This window comes from Typopeltis vanoorti, chromosome 20, assembly GCF_054136105.1.
Source record: "Typopeltis vanoorti isolate ZY-2024b chromosome 20, IOZ_Tvanoo_1.0, whole genome shotgun sequence".
NCBI lineage: Eukaryota > Metazoa > Arthropoda > Arachnida > Uropygi > Thelyphonidae > Typopeltis > Typopeltis vanoorti.
Window position 1 is genome coordinate 101,770,325 of NC_143568.1, and position 20,059 is coordinate 101,790,383.

General features: G+C 35.8%; 1 protein-coding gene across 1 annotated transcript in view; it reads left to right on the forward strand.

Annotated features, from left to right (window-relative positions):
* LOC150095723 (cytochrome P450 3A8-like) overlaps positions 1-20,059 on the forward strand; it is a 31,822-nt gene extending 11,763 nt beyond the window's left edge. Inside the window, exons 4-14 of the mRNA XM_090410334.1 lie at positions 1,610-1,706; positions 4,496-4,612; positions 7,994-8,082; positions 9,685-9,830; positions 11,451-11,566; positions 12,470-12,563; positions 12,989-13,149; positions 13,515-13,603; positions 15,022-15,165; positions 16,863-17,025; positions 19,830-20,059. Coding sequence (XP_090266460.1) covers positions 1,610-1,706; positions 4,496-4,612; positions 7,994-8,082; positions 9,685-9,830; positions 11,451-11,566; positions 12,470-12,563; positions 12,989-13,149; positions 13,515-13,603; positions 15,022-15,165; positions 16,863-17,025; positions 19,830-19,922 — 1,309 coding nt within the window. The 3' untranslated portion in view covers positions 19,923-20,059. The remainder of the gene's footprint in view (positions 1-1,609; positions 1,707-4,495; positions 4,613-7,993; positions 8,083-9,684; positions 9,831-11,450; positions 11,567-12,469; positions 12,564-12,988; positions 13,150-13,514; positions 13,604-15,021; positions 15,166-16,862; positions 17,026-19,829) is intronic.

Here is a 20,059-nt window from a genome sequence, read left to right on the forward strand (position 1 = left end):
CTGAAATAATATGGATTCTAAGGTCAGTTTTCTTTGTCAAGAAAATCGACCTTAGAATCCATATTTTTAAAGAAAATCGACCTTGGGTTTATGGGAAGAAAAACTCGAGTGTCCTGGAGAAAAAAGCACTTGCCCATACCAGAGATCAACTAACTTTGGGAACACGTCGAAGAAAGGCTTAGAAAAAGTTCCTCTAGGCGGCGACTAAACTTGAACTTAAGTTTACCTTCGGGCTGCCTAGCACAGTGGATGCAGGTGTCACTTCCACTGAGATACACAGGCTTGAAATACTAATTTTTATATCGAAAATCCCTAACATTATATAAAAAAAAGGGATACCATAAATCAATTCTATTGATAACAGCCGTATGACAACCTGGAAGCTTCACTAAAACAGTCTTTAGAGAAACTGACAGTGTTGAGTGGAAAAAGCGGTGTGGCAGGGTTGTGTATTGTCACCTTACCTTTTTAATATTTATAGTGAATATGTTATGAGAATGGCTGATTTCGACAAAGATCCAACTGGAATTAAGATTGGTGGCAGAAAAGAAATAATTTAAGATATGCTGATGATGCATCTCTCATAGCAAAAACTAAGGAAGATTTGGAGCGGTTGATTCTATTAATTACGATGATAAGTAACAAAGTTGGGCTTAATTTAAACATCAGTAAACAAAAGTGATTGCTTCTGGCAATTTAAATGAATTTATAATAGAGGGAGATAAAATAGAAATCACTGAGAGCTACGATTTTACTTGGGTCCAGAATCAGAATGATAGCAAATGTGAAAATGAAATTAAAATATGGATAGTCAGGGGAAAAAGCGATGTTAAACCTGACAAAAATTATGAAAGATAGAGGTGTGAGTAAGGCCACGAAAGTTAGAATTGTCAAAGCAGTGGTATTTCCAGTAATGGTGTACGGATGTGAAAGCTGGATTACTAAGAAGAAAGGTAGTCAGAAGACACATATCGTACACGACTCCACACCCATAATTCATCATTTGAATTATGGGTGTGGAGGAGACAATTAAGAAGATTTTAGAAAATATAAAGACAGAATGCTACTTGGAGACGATGATCGCTAAACAGAAGTTGATGTATTTTGGACATATTAGGCGAGCTGATGAATCATTGGAAAAGTTATGTTGGCGAAGATTGAGGGAATCAGAAGGAGAGGAAGACCACAAAAGAGTTGGATGCACAATCTAAAACAACATACGAACTTGAACTTCCAACTTCTGAAGGAAAGAAAGGAAAAGAAGCCGAGTGGGATGAAATGCCTTTGTTCACAAGGTCACCAAGAGTCGAAAATGATTGGATTGCACAGAACAATAAACATCATGTAATTTCACTGCAAGGCGAACAAGGTTTATCTTGAATGTGTTTCAATTTAACACAACTTGTGGATCCGCTGACTGGCACATTTTCTTATATTGGATTACAACAATAATAGATGATGCCAAAACTGAAACGAATTTGCACACACAAACAATTTATAACGTGAACTTTGTTCTTGCTATGTATTAAGTACCTCCTTTATTTTTATAAAGATTGAAGCGACTTGAATTTTGTCAAAAATTCAGTATGTCTTGTTTTCAATTTTTTAGACACTACGAGGGTAATCGTCCTCTTCTGACAGTGGGAGATCCTGATTTGTTGAAGGAAATTTTTGTAAAAGACTTCAAAGTTTTCACCAGCAGAAGGGTAAATATAATAATAATCATAGAAAAAATTTTAACAGTTTATTAGTCATCATTTACTTCAAGGATTTAAGCCTTTCATGGCTTGTTCCAGCCTCAAAAACCGTCGGCAAGGCGTTTCTGTGGACGACCTTGTCTTTTATTGATGGTTTATAATGAAGAATATCTTTGGGTAGTCATTCTGTTTGAATTCTTGAAGGTTGGGCTGAAATAGAGAATTTATTGCTTTTGTTATTTTTAAGTATTTCGTAATTTTTACATTTATGTCCTTTTCATCGGCATATGAAATCGGGGATTCTAAATATGAAAAAGAATTAACTTGCTCAAAAACTGTGTTATTTAATCCTCTTTTATTCTATTATATTTATACTGTTCTAATTGGACCTTGACATTTAAAATCCATTGCATTTGATTTTGCTGTCAAGATTATTATCATTGTTATTTATTATTATTATTATTATTATTATTATTATTATTATTATTATTATTATTATTATTATTAAGAGAGTCCTCCAGGGGAGTCAGGGACTCATCGAGGGAGGCCACAAACTACACACACCAGCTATCATACTTATTCTTGAATTCATTCACGCTGCTTGCACTCACAACATCCAATGGCAATCCATTTCAATCACGCACCACCCTCTGAGAGAAAAATCTAGCCCTCAAACCCCCTTCTTAGCCGATGATGCCCTCTTGTCCTTTCCCCACCCTCCATAAAATGAAATATTCCATGTACTGCTATCCTGTATGACCCTTTCAGAAGTTTGTTAGTCTCAATCACATCAGCCCTCTTTCTCCTGTTTGCTAGTGTCTGCAGACAAATTCTCAATCTGTCATAATAATCAGTATTACATAATCTTGATATCATTTTTAACACTGTCCTTTTCACTCTCTCCAATATATCAGAATCAACGGAAACCTGGAGACTAGACATGCGCACAGTAGTCCAAGTGAGGTCTTATCATGGCCTTGTAAAGAGCAGAGACAAAATAAATGACATCCTTATCTTTACAGTTGAACGTTCGTTTCAGCATTACAATTATACCACTTTTGAGTGGCACAGTAATCCCTCGATTAATGCCCCCCGATTAGTGCGTTTTCGATTAGCGCGTAATTTTTTTCGATACCCAAATTCGATTAGTGCTCCTATATACATCTTAAAAATAAATGTTACAGATTTTAAAAATTTTCTATCTATACATTTTTATGGCTATTTTAAAAAATCACTCACCAGAATCAAATAATTTAGTTATCGATTTAAAACAGTTTACAAAGTTATTTTAATGGCATACTAAACTACTTTCATGTGCACTATGTATACCATGTTCCAAATTTTTGCCACCAAAATTGATGTCGTCTGCTATAGTACGACCACAGATTCGAGACCCTTCGACACTTCTGCGCATGTCACAAAAAGGAGAATCCATTCCGATAATAGGGTAATCAATCCGTCTTCTGGGATGAGTTGTTTATTATTGCACGTCGGAAAATTAACTTCTCTTTGATGATCATTGTAGTTTTTAAAGTGGTAAATTTTGCTTGTATAACAGTTGGGATATTTTATCTAGAAAGCACGTGATTTCGCGTGTTGGCGACCAATTCGTACGTCCTTCATTTCTTTCTCCCCTTCAATGATAACCTCCAAGAGTTAACTAAATCTCATTCTGAAGAATTTAATGATTCCGACCTGCTAAATTTAGATGCACAGCGGGAAGATCGTGAAGAATATCAAGAAAATTTAACCATTGATAGTCAGCCAAAAGAGATTTCACAGAAACAGTTTGAAAATATTTTTCGTAGAATCGAAGTTTTTAAGCAGCAATGCTTAGAGGCTGACCCTGGTGAAGAGAGAACTAGTAAATTTTGCAGAAGAGTAGAATAGGCAATAGGGCTATACTGTCGGTTGTATGAAAAAAAGAAACAAAATACCCGCCAAACTACGTTAGCTCAATTCTTTGTTAAGAAGCAGAATAATAAAATTTATATTCTCAATATGTTTTATTGTCTTTCAGTTTCATGGTTTTCCTTTAACTACGCCCTGAGACATACCCTAATTCTTTTATAAAAAAAAAAATTGAGGTTCAAAAAAGAAATTTGAGGAACGAATTATACATTTTCCCCATAGGTTATTATATTCGATTAGTGCGTTTTCGATTAATGCGCCTGTTTTAAAGAACGTATTAGGCGCGATTGCTCTATTTACAATCTTCACTACATGGCCCTGAATCTTAACTTCCTCTCTGCTAACACTCCGAGATCTCTAGCCTCACCAGTTTCTTCTAGCATAATCCCACCAATTAGATATACAATGTCGTATCCAATACGACATTGTATATCTAATCATATCAAAGTGCATGACTTTGCTAACATTGAACTGACATTAATTTTCCACAATTCCAGCCGATTCCAATCATTCTGCAAGTACCGCATATCAGCACCATTCCTGATTACCCTACCTATCTTTGCATCATCAGCAAACAGCTGTACGTCGCCTGTCAAATCCTTCCCAATGTCGTTAATGTATAGATTGAATAACAGTGATCCTTGTGGTATACCACTGATTACCTTAAATTTTGTACACGTACATCCCCCGTATACCACATTTTGATATCTGTCCGTCAGCCATCCTCTTATCCACGCTGATATTTTATAATCTAAACCCATATTCTCAAAATGATGGAACAGTCTTCCATGTTGTATTCTGTCAAAAGCTTTAGCAAAATCCAGAAGTATCATGATGTACCATTATATGAGTGATTCTTGTTCAGTTAGTTTTGTTTCAATTTTCAGGACCTCAAAGTGGGTGATCCCATATTAGACAACACCGTTTCTGCAGCTGATGGCGACACTTGGAGACGTCTTCGAACGCTAATCACGCCTGCATTTACTTCTGGTAAAATGAGGAAGGTGAGTTGTTTCATAACTGCCAAGTGGCGCCATATCATAAGAAGCACGTGCATCAAATTCAGTGACAATATATTTAATATTATTATACAGGATGGCCATAAAATATCTTTTCCTCTTTGGAGGTATCTGACCAATAAACGGAATGAGACCAAATTTTATATTTAGATTTTTGAAGGCGGGGGGGGGGGGATAATTTCCGCAAAAAAAAGATTTAATACCAAAAGTCGCCGATAGGGGAAATTTTGGCGCTGACGAAGGCCGAAAACATGCGGATAATTACATTAAAGGCAGATAAAATGGAATAACAACATTTCGACGGTGTAAGCGACAGCCGTATCAGTCATTCCAGCTGGATGTGTGACGCGTTACAATGATAATAATAATTATAATAATTAAACTAAAACAACAACTTGCGAGAGCCACAAAAATTACTGTAGTGATTGAACTCACAGCAAATAATGTTTTATTCATCAGAATCACGGTCCCCTGGAACACATACACGATTTTCAATGTACTGATCTGTCTTGTGTACAACAAATTGCATCTGGTGTGCGGCATGCTCTGTCTCTTGCAAGTTGTTGTTTTAGTTTAATTATTATTATTATCATTGTAACGCACCACATGTCCAGCTGGAATGAGTGACGCAGCTGTCGCTTACACCGTCGAAATGTTATTATTCCATTTTATCTGCCTTTAATGTAATTATCCGCTTGTTTTAGACTCCACCTGCGCTAAAATTTCCCTTATCGGCGACTTTTGGTACTCAATTTTTTTTTCGCGGAAATCATCTCCCCGTGTCTTCAAAAGACTCAACATAAAATTTGGTCTTATTCCGTTTATTGGTTTTAGCTGCAGAGTCTCCCAAAGAGGGAAAGTTATTTTATGGCCAGCGTATTTTAAATACTATAGATGAACAAAGTGTTAGTAATAATTATAATAATTATTTATTGCTCTTCTGTGAGTACCATTTCCTAGGGGAGGTGGGCAACCACCTTGGTTTTGAGTGATCAATTATCAAATTGTTATTATTATTATTTAATAAAGAAAATGGACCGTAGAACACACACTATTATATTACAGGAGATTGCAGAACTTGTTTGCCCATCTCTTCATCGTTTGCTGCTTATAATTAGTGATAGTCATGGGTTTGCTTTCTCTGATTAGCTACTGGTGGAGATTGAACTGTCCACTCAGTCTCCAAAAACTAGATAGGGTTAAAAAAGGCCTCGTGTACTACCTATAGGTGAACAAAAGGCATTAGCAGGCAATAATATTTTAAATATTTGTTTTATATTATTATAATTTAATGAATAAATAATTTGAATATTATCTACGTGGATAGGTTTTGTTTTCTCCATCGTGCAGACTGTGCATCCGAATCCAACTGCAAGCACGGTTGTTTTTAAGATCATTTAGGTGGGAGACAGTTTTCATTTCTGCAGAAACGATTCCTTCTTAATGTTCCTTTAAAAAGTTCCTTCTTTGTTCTTTAGACCAGTCTTTCCCTATTACCCAACTTTTAAGTAATTCATCATACTAAGGTACTATAGTTTGACAACATTTTTGAGTTATTGTTACCAATAATATTTACAGAGCGATACTCCTCCTTCAAGGCTTGTGTTGCTCAGTGGAAGTTGCGCTTGCGTCCTATGCGCTTGGTCGCTTGTAGTCAGACTTAAGTTCAAGTCTAGTTGCCGACTGGAGGAACTTTTTCTAAGCCTTCCTTCAACCGATTCCCGAGTTAGTTGATCTCTGGCATGGGCAAGCGGGTTTTTCCTCCCGTAAACTCAAGAAAATCGACCGTAGTGCCCACATTATTTCAGACAGTGACATATCTTGTTAGGTACCAAGAGATGGCAGTACTTGTTTTCCAGCCTCTTCATAGGTGGCTGCTATAATTAGTGATAGACATGGGCCAGCTATCTCTGATTGGCTACAGGTGGAGATTGAACTGCCCACTCAGTCTCCAAAAGCTAGATAGGGTATAAAGGCCTCACCTACTCCCTATGAGGGAATAAAAGGAGTTAGCTGATTTTTATATATATATTTTTTACTCATCCCTCTTCTAAACTGATTTTATAATTTAAAAAAAAAAAGGAATCCACTAACTGCTTCTGTTTCCTTAGAGGGAGTAAGCGAGGCTGTTTTAGCCTTTTCTAACTTTTGAAAGTTGATTGGGCCGATCAATCTTCACTTGTAGCAAATGAGGGATAACTAGCCAAAGACTATCTCTAATTATATATGTGCGGCATTCGGCAAAGAGACTGAGACATGTGTTGCCATGTCGTGGTCACTAAATATTTATCTTCTTTTAGTGCCTTGGGAATGGTTTTTCCTTTCAGTCGTTTCCGACCGTCGGCGACTTTGTAGCCATTGATCCACAAAGTATTCCTGGTGAGATTTTTACAGGATACTTCACCATTGCTTTCCCCAACCCCCAATTTTATCCTGGCTCGGGACCGGCATATGGCTGCGAGTTATTCATGGCTGTAATCCGTGCGTGTTCACAGAACCGGTTTGCCTGCTTGCGGGAGGAAAATCCCCCCAGATTAACTGGAGAGAAAAACCCTGTAGTCCACGCCCAAGATCCATTAACTTGGCTATGGCTGAGAAGGATCCTTAAGATCCTCACGTCGACGACGGGAATCGATCCCAGGACACTCCTTTCCCAGACATATGGTTGCGAAGCACATAGCAACTCGGTTAACCGCGCGGACTATATATTTATAAAATTTTGCAAAAGATTTTAAATATATTTCTGGTATTTACGCGTATTAATGCTAGAAATAACAATAAATTTATCTTTTAAAAATTTGAGCATTTATTGCAATAAAATACAAGCGACAAAGGTTAACTTTCTGGAAAGTAGTTCTTAAGAATCTTCTGTCAAAAGGGTGGTCAAAAACCTTGAAAAAGTTCCTTGAATTAGAAACTTCAATCAAATCTATAAAAGTATTTCTTCTGGAAGTATCTAGCATTATAAAAGCAGATCGTTATCACATACACATTCACTTAGCACTTATAGCAATGGAAACAAATTAATTACAGCAATATTTTTTCAATACTCTCTGTCGTAAGCCCTCCACATGTTCTTAGCTCTTTTCCCCTGGGACCTGCTTGTTTGTTTTTTTCAAGGAAGATTCTAAGCCTCTGAAATAATATCTCTATAACCTATACAGCATGTCTTATAACTTCCTATACTATATTCCCTTTTTTTAAAGAAATACGCTCTTCACGCTTAAAACAGTTATTGCACATTTAAAAAGTGATTTTATACAGCGCTTGCTAATACCGTAATGGAAACCATGGCAACAAAAAACTGAAAACAACAAAACAGAAATTTGTATTTCACTTATTTATTTTTTTATTTTAAATTTACAGATGTTACCAATCTTTAATGATTGTGCCAGTACGACCATAGATAATTTTATTAAAGAGGCAAAAACAAATAAACCAGTGAACTGCAAAAGGTAATATTTTTACATGTTTTTATATTTTTTGTAAAAATATTAAGTGTTTTAAAAATTATACAATACTTCGTGTTTTTCATTAAAAATATCATTTTTTTTTTTAATTTAAAGTGTAAGATAAACCTCCAGCTTTCACTGTATGCATAAAATAAAAGATACGGTAAACTCCTTTTATTGTAAATGCTATTGATTCATTTTCATATAATCATTTCTGCTGCTGTTGAAATCTGACTTGTGTTGGTTGTGTCAATGCCAAGCTTGATAGTCTGTCTACGTAAATAGGTATACTTATTCATCAACGATGTTTAGAGTCGACGCACCGTATTGTGCTACTGTATATCAACAAAAAGCCTTATGGAGTTCCAGCAAACATATTTCAGACTGTCACTCTACACGATCATCTTGTACTGTGTTTGACTAAGTATTATAGCACCATAGCTTTGTGATGTTTCTCTATACACGTGTCTTTTGGCACACATAAAATAACAAGAACAGGGATTCATCTCCCATTTTACCTTTTACCAATCCTGTGATGCCCACTTCTGGTTTTCCTTTGACCACCTTATCTTAGCTGCTTGTTTTGTTAGACAGGCATGCTACCATCATTTGTCTGCTGATTTCGCCGAACAGTTCGATATCGAACATCTGTGGGATAAATGCTGATAGAAGTAGCCACCTAGAGAAAGATGAATCATTTCCTTTGGTGTGTCCTGTAGTTTCTCTCCGGGCACAAAACTACAATCAGCCCACACTCATCGTATTCTGCATGCGCAGCCTCTTTACTTTTCACTGTTCCAAAACTAAAGATTCACTTCAATATTGTTTTTTTCAACAAGTGATTCCACGATAGCTTTTCACCTCCAACTTGGACCACTGAAGCAATTCTAATGTGTCCATCTTCCAAAATGGTCCTATAATTAGAAAGAAAAAACCTCGGTTTGTTGAACTGTCAAACTTTGTATTGTATTCAGCTTCCCCAAATCTCCGTTCACGTTATTATTACATAATATATCGGCCACCTCCACCTTATTATATTTATCTGTAAATTGTGTGTGTTCTCTTGTCCAATTTGCTATATAAACTGGTGATGTCGAAACTCTGTTTCTTTAGCAGGAAACACCACAGACATTGATTTCGCTAAAATATTTGCATCCAACACTATGAGAGATAGTCTGATTGGTTGAGTAGTTTGATTTGGATTTATAGTAACTAAGGCTATGAGTCCAATGGAGTACATTGGCCTCATAGCCTTAGTTGTTACAAGACTAATGTAATATATGAAAAACTAGAGTTTTTGGACTGGAAACCCTTCGTATGAATCGGGTTAACTCATCTTCCCTTATATAAAGGTGGTTCGCGTCTTAGAGCAGAGAAATGCAATTGCAATACATACGGCATTTTGGGATCCTTTTGAATTAGTCATTTTTACCTAGAATGATATGCGATATTCGAATTACTTGGTTATGATCAACTAAATTACGAAGGCGTTCTTACCTTCAGCTTCTCTAAAAACAAAGAAAAAGGTAAGATTTCTAAATATTAAAATTATATATTTTAAAGGAAACTCATTCGTATTTAATGTATTTTGTTTTTGAATTTCAGAATATACGAAGGATTTGTAATGGATCTTACCGCAAGTGCTGTCTTCAGCATCAAGATAGATTCTCATAATGATCCTGACAATATCCTAATCAACGAGATCAGAAAGCCATTCATTGGAGAAATTCCTTGGACTTTTGTACTGTTCTGTAAGAATAATAATAATTTATTTTTTATTAACTTTACAGCATGCAATAAGGAAATAATATCTGCTTTAAAAATCGAGACGCAAGCGGAAGACATTATAATACCAAAATTTGTATTATATTTGGCCAAATTGATTTGAAAGCAGCAGCATTCGTGTAATCACTGAAGTTAAGCAAACCTGAGCTCAGTTAGTACTTGGAAGGGTGCTATCTGGGAAAACTGGTGCTGCCGCTGGAATGAATTTATCCTATGTAGCTCAGTCGGTATAAACGTAGCCCGTTATTCGAAAGACCTGGGTTCGATTCCCGTTCAAGACGTGAGGAACCTTTATCAGGTCACTTACAACTAAATGTGAGTTAGCTGGACTTATAAGGATATAAGGATGTAAGGGGTTTGTCGTCCCCTAGAACAGGCAAACCTGCCTGTGAACACATGCATCTACATACATAGGACACTGGGAGGCATAGGGCTAATCATCTTATCCTCGAAGCTTTCGTGGTTTCAAATTGTAATTGACCATGCCTAATACAAACGAATACACCACTAAGGCCCTAAATACGCGAATGGAGGAGGAGGAGGAGCTCAGTGGAAGTGAACTGTGCCATTCATGGTGCTAAATAGCCTGAAGAAAGAGCGTTGCAAGTTCGATTCTAGTCCCAACTAGAAGAACTTTTACTAAAACTTTTCTCCACCGATTCCAGAGTTAGTCGATCTCTGGCATGGGCAGCGGATTTCTTTTCCCGGAAACTCGGGTTTTACTTTCCATAAACTCAAGAAAATCGACCGTAGAACCCACACCGTATTTAGACCTTAAAAACATACTGTAGATTAAGTACCACGAGATGGCACCACTTGTCAGCCGCATCTTTTCACTAGTGCAGTGTATAAGTAGTGTTATTCTTGGGTCAGCTATCCTTGGCTGTAATGGAGACTGAATTGCTCCCTCAGTCTCCAAAAGTTAGATACGGCTGAAACGGCCTCACCCACTCCCTATACGGGAATTAAAGGCGCTAGCTCATTTTGATTTTTAAAATAAAATCTGCATCTGATTTGAGTGTTTTGTCTTCAAGTAGGCCCAAAATAGTACTAAAAGTATTCCACATGTAAATATTCATTGAAGATTATTTAAATATACACAGAAGTACTCGTATACCTGTATTTCGTATCCATTGAAACTATCCACGTAACCATTTCTTGCAATGTATCCTCAGTGGTCTGCAAGGAAGTATGATAATTAAATATAATTATAACTTACTTTATTATTGATTTCTATTAAAATGTTTCGAATTCTATTATTTGCTACGAGCTAATCAGAGACAAGAATAAAAGTATTTGAAGTACTTTTAGAAGAGTACTTCTAACACGCAGATCGGGCAGAGAGCACTCGTAATTTACAGAGAAGAAAAATACTGTTATAGGCGGTAAATCGTGTTACGTGTAGCGGAGTACCCTCTAGCTAAGGGTCTTTTTAAATTCTCTTTGAATAATGTATAATAACGTAAATATAAGTACGATATGTTGCTTAACGTATATATAAGTTATAGCTTGGAATGTTAGTAGGTAATTTTTACTGTAAATCTTTTATATTCACTTCTATTTACTTTTTTTATTCTTTTGAATAGCATTAATGCCATCTGTTATGAAATTTTTTGGCATTAACCCTTTCAAACAATCGCTTTGGGATTATTTTCGTGATGTGGTGTTAAAAGTTATCAAGGAAAGAAAAGATAGTGGCAAGGCAAGTTTTACTCAGTTATATATCGCTGTTATTGTTGTTTATATACTAGAGAATTACTGTACTTTATACTGTGTGTTCTGCTACCTATAGCCAGATTAAGAAATATTTCCGATGTATTAATCCTATAAAACGATTTTAGTAACTTTGATGTTTCTATCATATCCCTTCTTTTATTCCTATCAACCAATTTGAGCAACTCACAAAGCCCCAATATATCTTCATAGGGAGTAAAGCATTCCACAGATCCCTCTCCATCTTGGTCGCTGACATCTATTATCTTTTGTCCATATAGCCAGCTTATTTAATTCATCCTGCAAGCTGTCCACATCGCCTTGGTTAACTATTACCTTACCAACCTTTCCATCATCAGCAAACAACTGAATAACTCCCTTCGAGTCATTTCCTATATTATTTATGTACGCATTAAACAATAATGGTCCAAGCACAGAGCTTTGTGGCACATCTGGTCATCTGCTTCATCCTGGATTCTACTACATACACTACTTTTTGGCAGCTGTCCATGGGTCACTCTTGCATCCACATCACCAGGTTAATATACAATTCCATGTGACATTCTATCAAATGCCTTTCCAAAGTCCAGTAACCTTTCCATTTATCCAACTCAGCTGTTCGCTCTATTATAGTTGAACTAATAAATTACTAAGGCAAGACCGACATTTAATTAAGTCTGTGCTTCCCCCATAGAGTATCGTATTTTCCCAATACTTTTACCATCGTTCCCAAGATACTTATTGGTCTGTAAATTTTTAGCAAATTTATTCGAGATAGTTCATTTTTTAACTTTACGTTTTATCTTGTTTTAAGGTTTGTCAATATAAAGTGTTATATTGACAAATCTTAAAAACAAAAGAAAACTAAAGTGAATGTTGTATTTCGTTTTAGAGAAGGAATGATCTTCTTCAAATTATGATGGACGCAACTAAAGACGATGATCTACTGAACAAGGACATCATGGACGATAACATTCAATTCAGAAGTAAATATTTGTGATAGAATATGAACTTATTATTCTTTACTACGAATGATTGAAAATAAGACTTCCAAATGCTCACGAATATCTTAGTAAATTTTCCAGATCTAAGTAGCAAATAGCCTGAAACACACACAATTAACGCAAATAATACATTATTCTGATAGCCTTAATTGATTCGACCGTCATTAACAACACACACTCACAGTATTGGATAACAAACAATATCGATAGTAAATTACACATTAAAAATGCACTAGTTAGGATTAGAAACACAAGATGGCCACTTGTCACTATCTTTCACCCCTTCAACCTCTTTTGCTTCTGTTTTATAGAGTTATACAATTATAATTATAAAATTCATAAGATAATTAAATTAATAACTTCAGATCGTAAAGTTATATTTGTTTGGATTTCCACAATATCTTTAGGTCTGAGCAATGACGAACTTGTTTCCCAATGTGTTATATTTTTTATTGCTGGATATCACACAACAGCAGCTACTTTATCGCTTGCGACATACAACTTGGCAGTGCATCCCGAATGCCAGGAGAAATTGATACGGGAAGTGGATAAGGCATTTGAAGAATACGTATGTGTTACCATTTCGAAACTATTATTTTTGACGGTTGTAGTGTTTAAGTAAAAAAATTACGTTTGGTTCTAACCAAATAATTAAACAAATTTAGCTGGCGTTTAGTTATATCATCACCTGTAACTACACAGTTACAGATGGCGCTATAACTAAGCAGTTATAGCGCCACCATTTTGCATCACTAAAATGGTGGAGCTGTAAGTCCTGTAATACAAAATATTTTGCCGTTGTTCTTGTGATAGAGATCATCCAATAGGTTTGATAATTATGTAATTTACAATTATTTTTAATTAAGTGATTAATATAGTTATATTTCTACAAAATTTAAGCCTTTAATGCCGTGTTTTATAATATTTTCATAGGAAGAACCTGACTATGATGTTGTAAACAACATGAAATACCTGAGCTGTGTGGTGAATGAAACTCTACGTCAATACCCTCCAGTCATCAGGTAAATAACCAACCCCATCAGCATTTAATGTCTCTTAGAGCTTTACTGTACCTGTGAAACTATTAACTATAGATGTCATCGTATATTGTGATATTCATATGGTAAAAAACCATAATAGACTTTTATTCAGTTTATAGTAGCCAAATTGTTTCTGTGTTATGGTTCTAATTTAGGTTTCATATACTTAGCTGGAGTCGATCAAAATATGGACATCAGAAAGAGAATATTGGTGCTACGTCACAAGTATTCTCTTTGGCTATCGTAACTAATAGCCTAAATCAGGGGTTCTCAACCTTTTCTAATGGCGTACCACTATATTTAATTCAAGATATTAGATGTACCAGTAAGGTTCACGCACCACCAGTGGTACGCGTACCATAGGTTGAGAATCCCTGCCCTAAATGATAATGTAGATTATTGACTCATCTCAAAAATCGAATTAATTTTCAATCCATTAGCCAACAAATGGACCAACAGAATGTATACCTCATGGCTGGTGTCTGGTGACGATGATTTTAAATGGTTCTATAAAGAAAAAAAAGAAAACCCACAGGAATTAGGTTGGGACGAGGTGAGGGTCAACCAATTACATCACCTCGGCCCAACCTAATTCCTGTGGTTTTTTTTTTTCTTTATGGAGCCATTTGAAATCATTGTCACCAGACACCAGCCATGAGGCAGAGGCGTACCGGGGGGGGGGTTCTCCCCGGGAGGCACTTTGAACTTTTGCAGTTAATTCTAAAATACAGTCTCGAGAACTCATTTCCAAATATTACTGAGAATTTTCCTCACAATTGCTGTAAGTGTTGCAAGTTATGAGAGGAGTTTTTCTAAACAAAATTGATTAAGAATTACCTACATTACTATGAAATAGATTTCGCCAACATCATCGACGATTTTGCTAACAGAAAAGCAAGAAAAATGACATTTTAGAATGTTGAAATTAAAGTTTTACTTCAAAAATAAACACAGTGTTTTAATTTATTTTCTCTATACGTCGTTTTGACTTTTTGTAGTATTTTTGGTGTGTATTGAGATGGGCAGCAAACTCAGGAATCGTCCCGGGCGGCAAAAGGTCTAGCTACACCACTGCCACGAGGTATGCATTATTCTGTAGAGTTTTTTTGCTAATTACGCGGAGGGATTTTATATTTATTTTTTGATATTTGACTTCTAGCTACATTGCCGCTTGTGGCCGTTCGTAATGCAAATAGAAAAGGTCGTATCTCCAATTTAGCTTCCAAGAAGGGCCACCAAGGAAGGAGTTTACTGTTCTGTGACATTTTATAACGGTGAGATGGAGTGTTGTGAAGTCTTAAAAGTGGCAGGTTTACAATAACTCCTTAATATGCATTTGCATCTCGTAACATCTAATAAAAAGAACTAAAATTACATTTTTTTTAAAATCTTTACTGTAGAAGTGAGAGACTAGCACACGAAGATTATAGATTAGGTGATACAGGCATCACCGTTCCAGAAGGAATGCTGATAACTATCCCAATCACGGCCATACATCATGATCCACAGTATTACCCACAGCCAGAAAAATTTGATCCAGACAGGTAAGTTATAATTTCGTCATTAAAATATTCTAAATGTGTAATAAAAAGAAATAAAATATGATTATAAATGACAAAGATTGTTTTATAGATTACTGAAAAAGATTCTGTCTGCTATACAGTTTTATTTTATTGTCTAATGCTTGATTAACCCTGTGGCTTCGTTTCTGGTGCTATAATGTTACACGGTCAGTAGAAAGATCATTGTAGGTTCGATTCTAATCATTAAGTAGAACTTTTTCTAGGATTTTTTCCAGCAACCTTGAGTTACTCGATCTATAGTGCAAGAGATAAATGGCGACAAATGCCTATATTTTTGCCTTGAAGTCTTCAAATTCTTCGAAAGCCGTGAACTTAACTACCAGTGACTGATATAAGTGGAGACGTTGCACATCAGTCATTGATAGTTACTTAGAGCTAGTGGAATTCTGCCTACTCCGTTTGGGGGAAGGATGTTAAGTGACATTTCATATTTATTTTAACGTTTAATATTAAAACTGAAAAAAAAATCAGAAAAATATAGACAAACGGCCTGTGTAGTTGTGGAAGTGACGCTTGCATCCTCGGCGCTAGGCCGCTGAAAGAGAGACTAGGTCAAGTCTAGTCGCTGAGTGGAGGAACTTTTACGAAGTCTTTCTTCGACCGGTTCCCCACTTAGTTGATCCTTGGGATGAGCAAGCGGGTTTTTTCTCACGAAAATTCGGATTTTTCATCCCATAAACTCAAGAAAACCGACTGAAGAACACGCATTATTTCATACAGCAATATATCCTGTTAGGGTTTAGGTAACTAGAGATGGCAGCACTTATTTATCCTTCTCTTCATCGGTTGCCCTTTATAATTCGTTATAGTCTTGGGCCAGCTATCTCTGATTGGCTACTAGTGAAGATTCAGCTTCCTATCCAGTCTCCAAAAGGTACATAGAGTTTTTTTGTTTTTTTTTTTTAAAAAGGCCTCCCCTACTCCCTATAAGGGAATAAAAGGCATTAGCTTATTTGTTACTTTTTTTTTGTTCCGTGATTTTAATTCATCTCACCACAAAGAGTTCGATTCTTTTGCAATACTAGTCGAAATCCTTGAAAATGATAAATGGCCAAATAGTTTCCATTTCTGCAACGTCAGGGAAGCAACATACGCGCAGGAAGCGTGTGAATGCTTAATTGGTCGGTTAATAATCAGATGGCCAAAGGTGAGGAATTAGCTCCATCTCAAGCACTTAGATTTTTTTTTTTCGATTGACCAATACTGGGTAGAGAGACAGTAACAATGCATATGCTTTACTCGCTCTATTTAGAGTTGTTGAGAATAGAGGTGGACACCGACATGCCTTTCTGAAACTTTATGAAATGCGACACTGGGAATCGATTTGATATTGAAATCCGAAGTCGACTTCATCGTGATTGAGCCATTGATTTTGTGTCTCTTGACGCAGTTGACAATCGCTTGAGACACAGTTCCCAGCTAAGTGCCGACTTTGGCCATCAATGTATTCTTGTAGATGAATCATTTTTGGTAAAATATCAACAGCAACAAAAAAAAAAATCCAAGAAAAAATTCTTTCTTATTATTGTAGTTGAGTTTTCTATAACAATTATAACGAACACATAATGATAAATGTGCAAGAAAAAAAAAAGAAGAAAACCCTAACACTTTGGAATTATATTTGATAAAAAAAATGATATTTGCATTCTAACTTGCAGATTTCTCCCAGAAAACAAGATGCACCTTCACCAGTACGCATATCTTCCATTTGGGATTGGACCAAGGAACTGTATCGCGGAAAGATTTGCTCTGTTTGAAGTGAAATTATGTCTCGTGAAAATGTTACGTCATTTCAGATTCCACGTATGCCCCGAAACACAGGTGGGTTTTAAGTTGGTCATTCTTACTTAAGATAACTCGAATTTCAAATTGATAAATTTTATTTCATCAACATCACTTAAGATTACTAATCCATGTTGGCACTCGATCTTGATAATCAAAGAGTCAAATTCGTCCTCTCGGTAATCAAACCAGCTCATTCTTCCATCGCTTTTCAAGTCAAAATATTATTTTCGCCATCCTTTTGCTTACCATACTTCATCTCAGGAAAGTCGACACTTGTACTATACTAGAAATTATCTTTAGCTATGAGTATGTTCTGAGCCTCAGTACTTCAGCAGGCTTCGACGAACAGTGGTGTATCCAGGGGGTGGCCCCCAAAAAAGAAAAAGGAAGAAAAAAAAAAACACTAGAAAATTTTCCAAAAAATCTTTTCCTAATTAAAATTCATTTTTTTATTTATGTTGTGTCGTGTCTTCTATTTCTATATAACTTATGAATTAGCGGCCACATAAGGTGGGAATACCCTATAGCTCTCGGGAATCATGACCGCTGTGAACGCAAGGCGAACGAAGTAGTGCTCTGGCGGACCGAGCGCTACTTCGTTTGCCCGGGCCAGAGGAGATCACAGGTATCATGTATTGGCGATCACTGCAGATGCTCAATCATAGATCGTATGCGATGCGTAGTGTGTATTCTCAAATCGTCTACTCAACTGACCCCCCCCTTCCCCCAAGATTATTCCTGAGTGCATCACTGTCGACGAAGCTCTTTGATTGGAAAGATCTGGGTTCAAATCTTGCCTCGGACGTTAAGAACTTTTATTAGGACTTTTCAACCTAAGGTGAGTTAGCTGGTCTCATCCTGGAAAGTTGTTCTTTACCTACGGAAACTCGTGGTTTTCATCACACAATCAGCTAGGAGGTCCATGTGATACGGGACCGGCTAACTTCCCCTTTGGTTGAAAAACCATTAAAAGTTTCTTTATGTCCTAGAAGCGAATTTTGACGTTTTCTAATTTAAGTACAAATGCTTGTTCTTTCTTGTGATTAAGTTAAGAAGACATTGAGAAACATGAACGGTTTCTTGCTGGTTTAGTAATGCAGATAAAGGAGCAAATTATGCACTTTTGTTTATAACCAAGATAACACGAAACGCAAGTTAGGATGACTAAAAGGTTTTCAAACAAACCTTCGGAAAAATGTGCAAGGAATAAGGTCACAGGAAGTTGTTTTTAATCTTATGTATGATACAATATAAATACGAGTCTAGTGTGATGATGAAGGCAGTTGTCGAATGTGTCACCGCTTCCTAGGATTTATGACAGTTTTCACAAAACTTGCTTTTATCCTGAAAACGTCTGTTTGTCTTTCGTCGCTGATATTCAGAGTAATCCCAAATGTATAACGACCACAACAAGTTAGGCAATGGGGTCATCTATGATGCTCAGTTTTAAAGTTGTATTTACTTTTATATCAACAGAACCATGCTCTAATTTCGCAAAGAAGCATTTAGATCTTGTGTCATTCTAAAATGCTCTAGTCACAAGGCGAGGTATTGGAAAAACGTTTTAGCTTTGTGAATACAAATCAAGATCTTTTTATAAAGATGCCAATGAACTTTGTGAATTTTTTAATGAAGATTTGCACACAAACGTTGCATTTTTGTGTGATGTAATGTCAAAGCAAAATTTGAGTATTTTAGTTATTTTGATATTTTGGATTTTTTCAAGACATGCTGGTTTATCGAACTGGCAAAAGTAATTAATGAACGAAATATATGTTACATTTGGGAACGTTAGGAAATGATTGAATATGGGGCTGTTGTGGACTCATTGAGTGAATAATGCAGGGATAGATTTAAGATTTCGAAAAGAAGCATGACACAACACAGGTTTGCTTTTCAACCACTCGTTAATGTTTTAGATTGGACTGATCTCTCTCAGAAGACACCGTTTTGAAATCTCAAGTCAACAATAAGAAAGAGTCCACTTGAATTAAAGAGGAATGCTGTTGGATATCTATGAATGTGTCAATATGTTCGTTGGCCACTCTCTTATTTCTATTTAGTCGGTTGTTATGAATCTTTCACATTTAAGTTTAATCAAGACGTGTCTGAAATCACATGCGACAGACACACCAATGCTTAGGTGAAGTTAAGAACGAAGAATCATGTAAGCCTTTTGCTGACGGGAGACAATTACAAAAATGACATACCTAATATTTGCTTGATTGTAATTCATATGATTGAATACAACCCTAAAATTATAATTTTAATTTAAGTTCTTTAAAGGTTGCCTTCTTTTTTTTCTAAATATCTTTTCTGTTTAAATACCTACCAATCTCATAACAGAAGTAATAATGTCTTTTCTTTTGGAAACTCAGGATTTTCATCGTGTAAATCAGACAAATAATCGGACAGGAAAATATTTACAGACATAATACATAGTCTTCTGTGAATGTATTCAGGTTCTCTAGAATGAAAATCACCCAGATGACCAAAAAAAATTCCACGACATTCAGGATATACTCTTGAATTCCGATTACAATAATCAACCATGTCCAAATAGGACTATCGGAAACTCATTGGACATTGGAAAGATGACTGGAATTGCAGCATTCAATCAAGACAATCGTACTTTGAAGGAAATAACTCAATATTCTTTAATCTCCTACCAAAATTCTATGCGATATGTTTTGTAATAAAACATAAAAAAACTAAATAAAACAAATCTATTGAAATAGTTCATTTTCATTAAATATTTATAAACGGATTTTCATTAGTTTGACTTTCTAGTTTGCATTCAAGTCTCGTATATTTATTTATTTATTTATTTTCCTCATTAGATGCCTGTTGAATTTCAAGAAAAACACCAACTTCTATTGCCCAAAAGCATTTTGCTAAAATTGGAGATAAGAAAACATGCGAGTGCTAACTGAAAATATTGATGTCTAATCAAAGAACTACGCTGTTATTCTAGTACACAGATGTTCTGTGTATGATTTCATTTGACACTATCGATGCAATACCAAAATAAAGACTTCAATATTCCCATATGGAAAAGAAATAAAAAAAA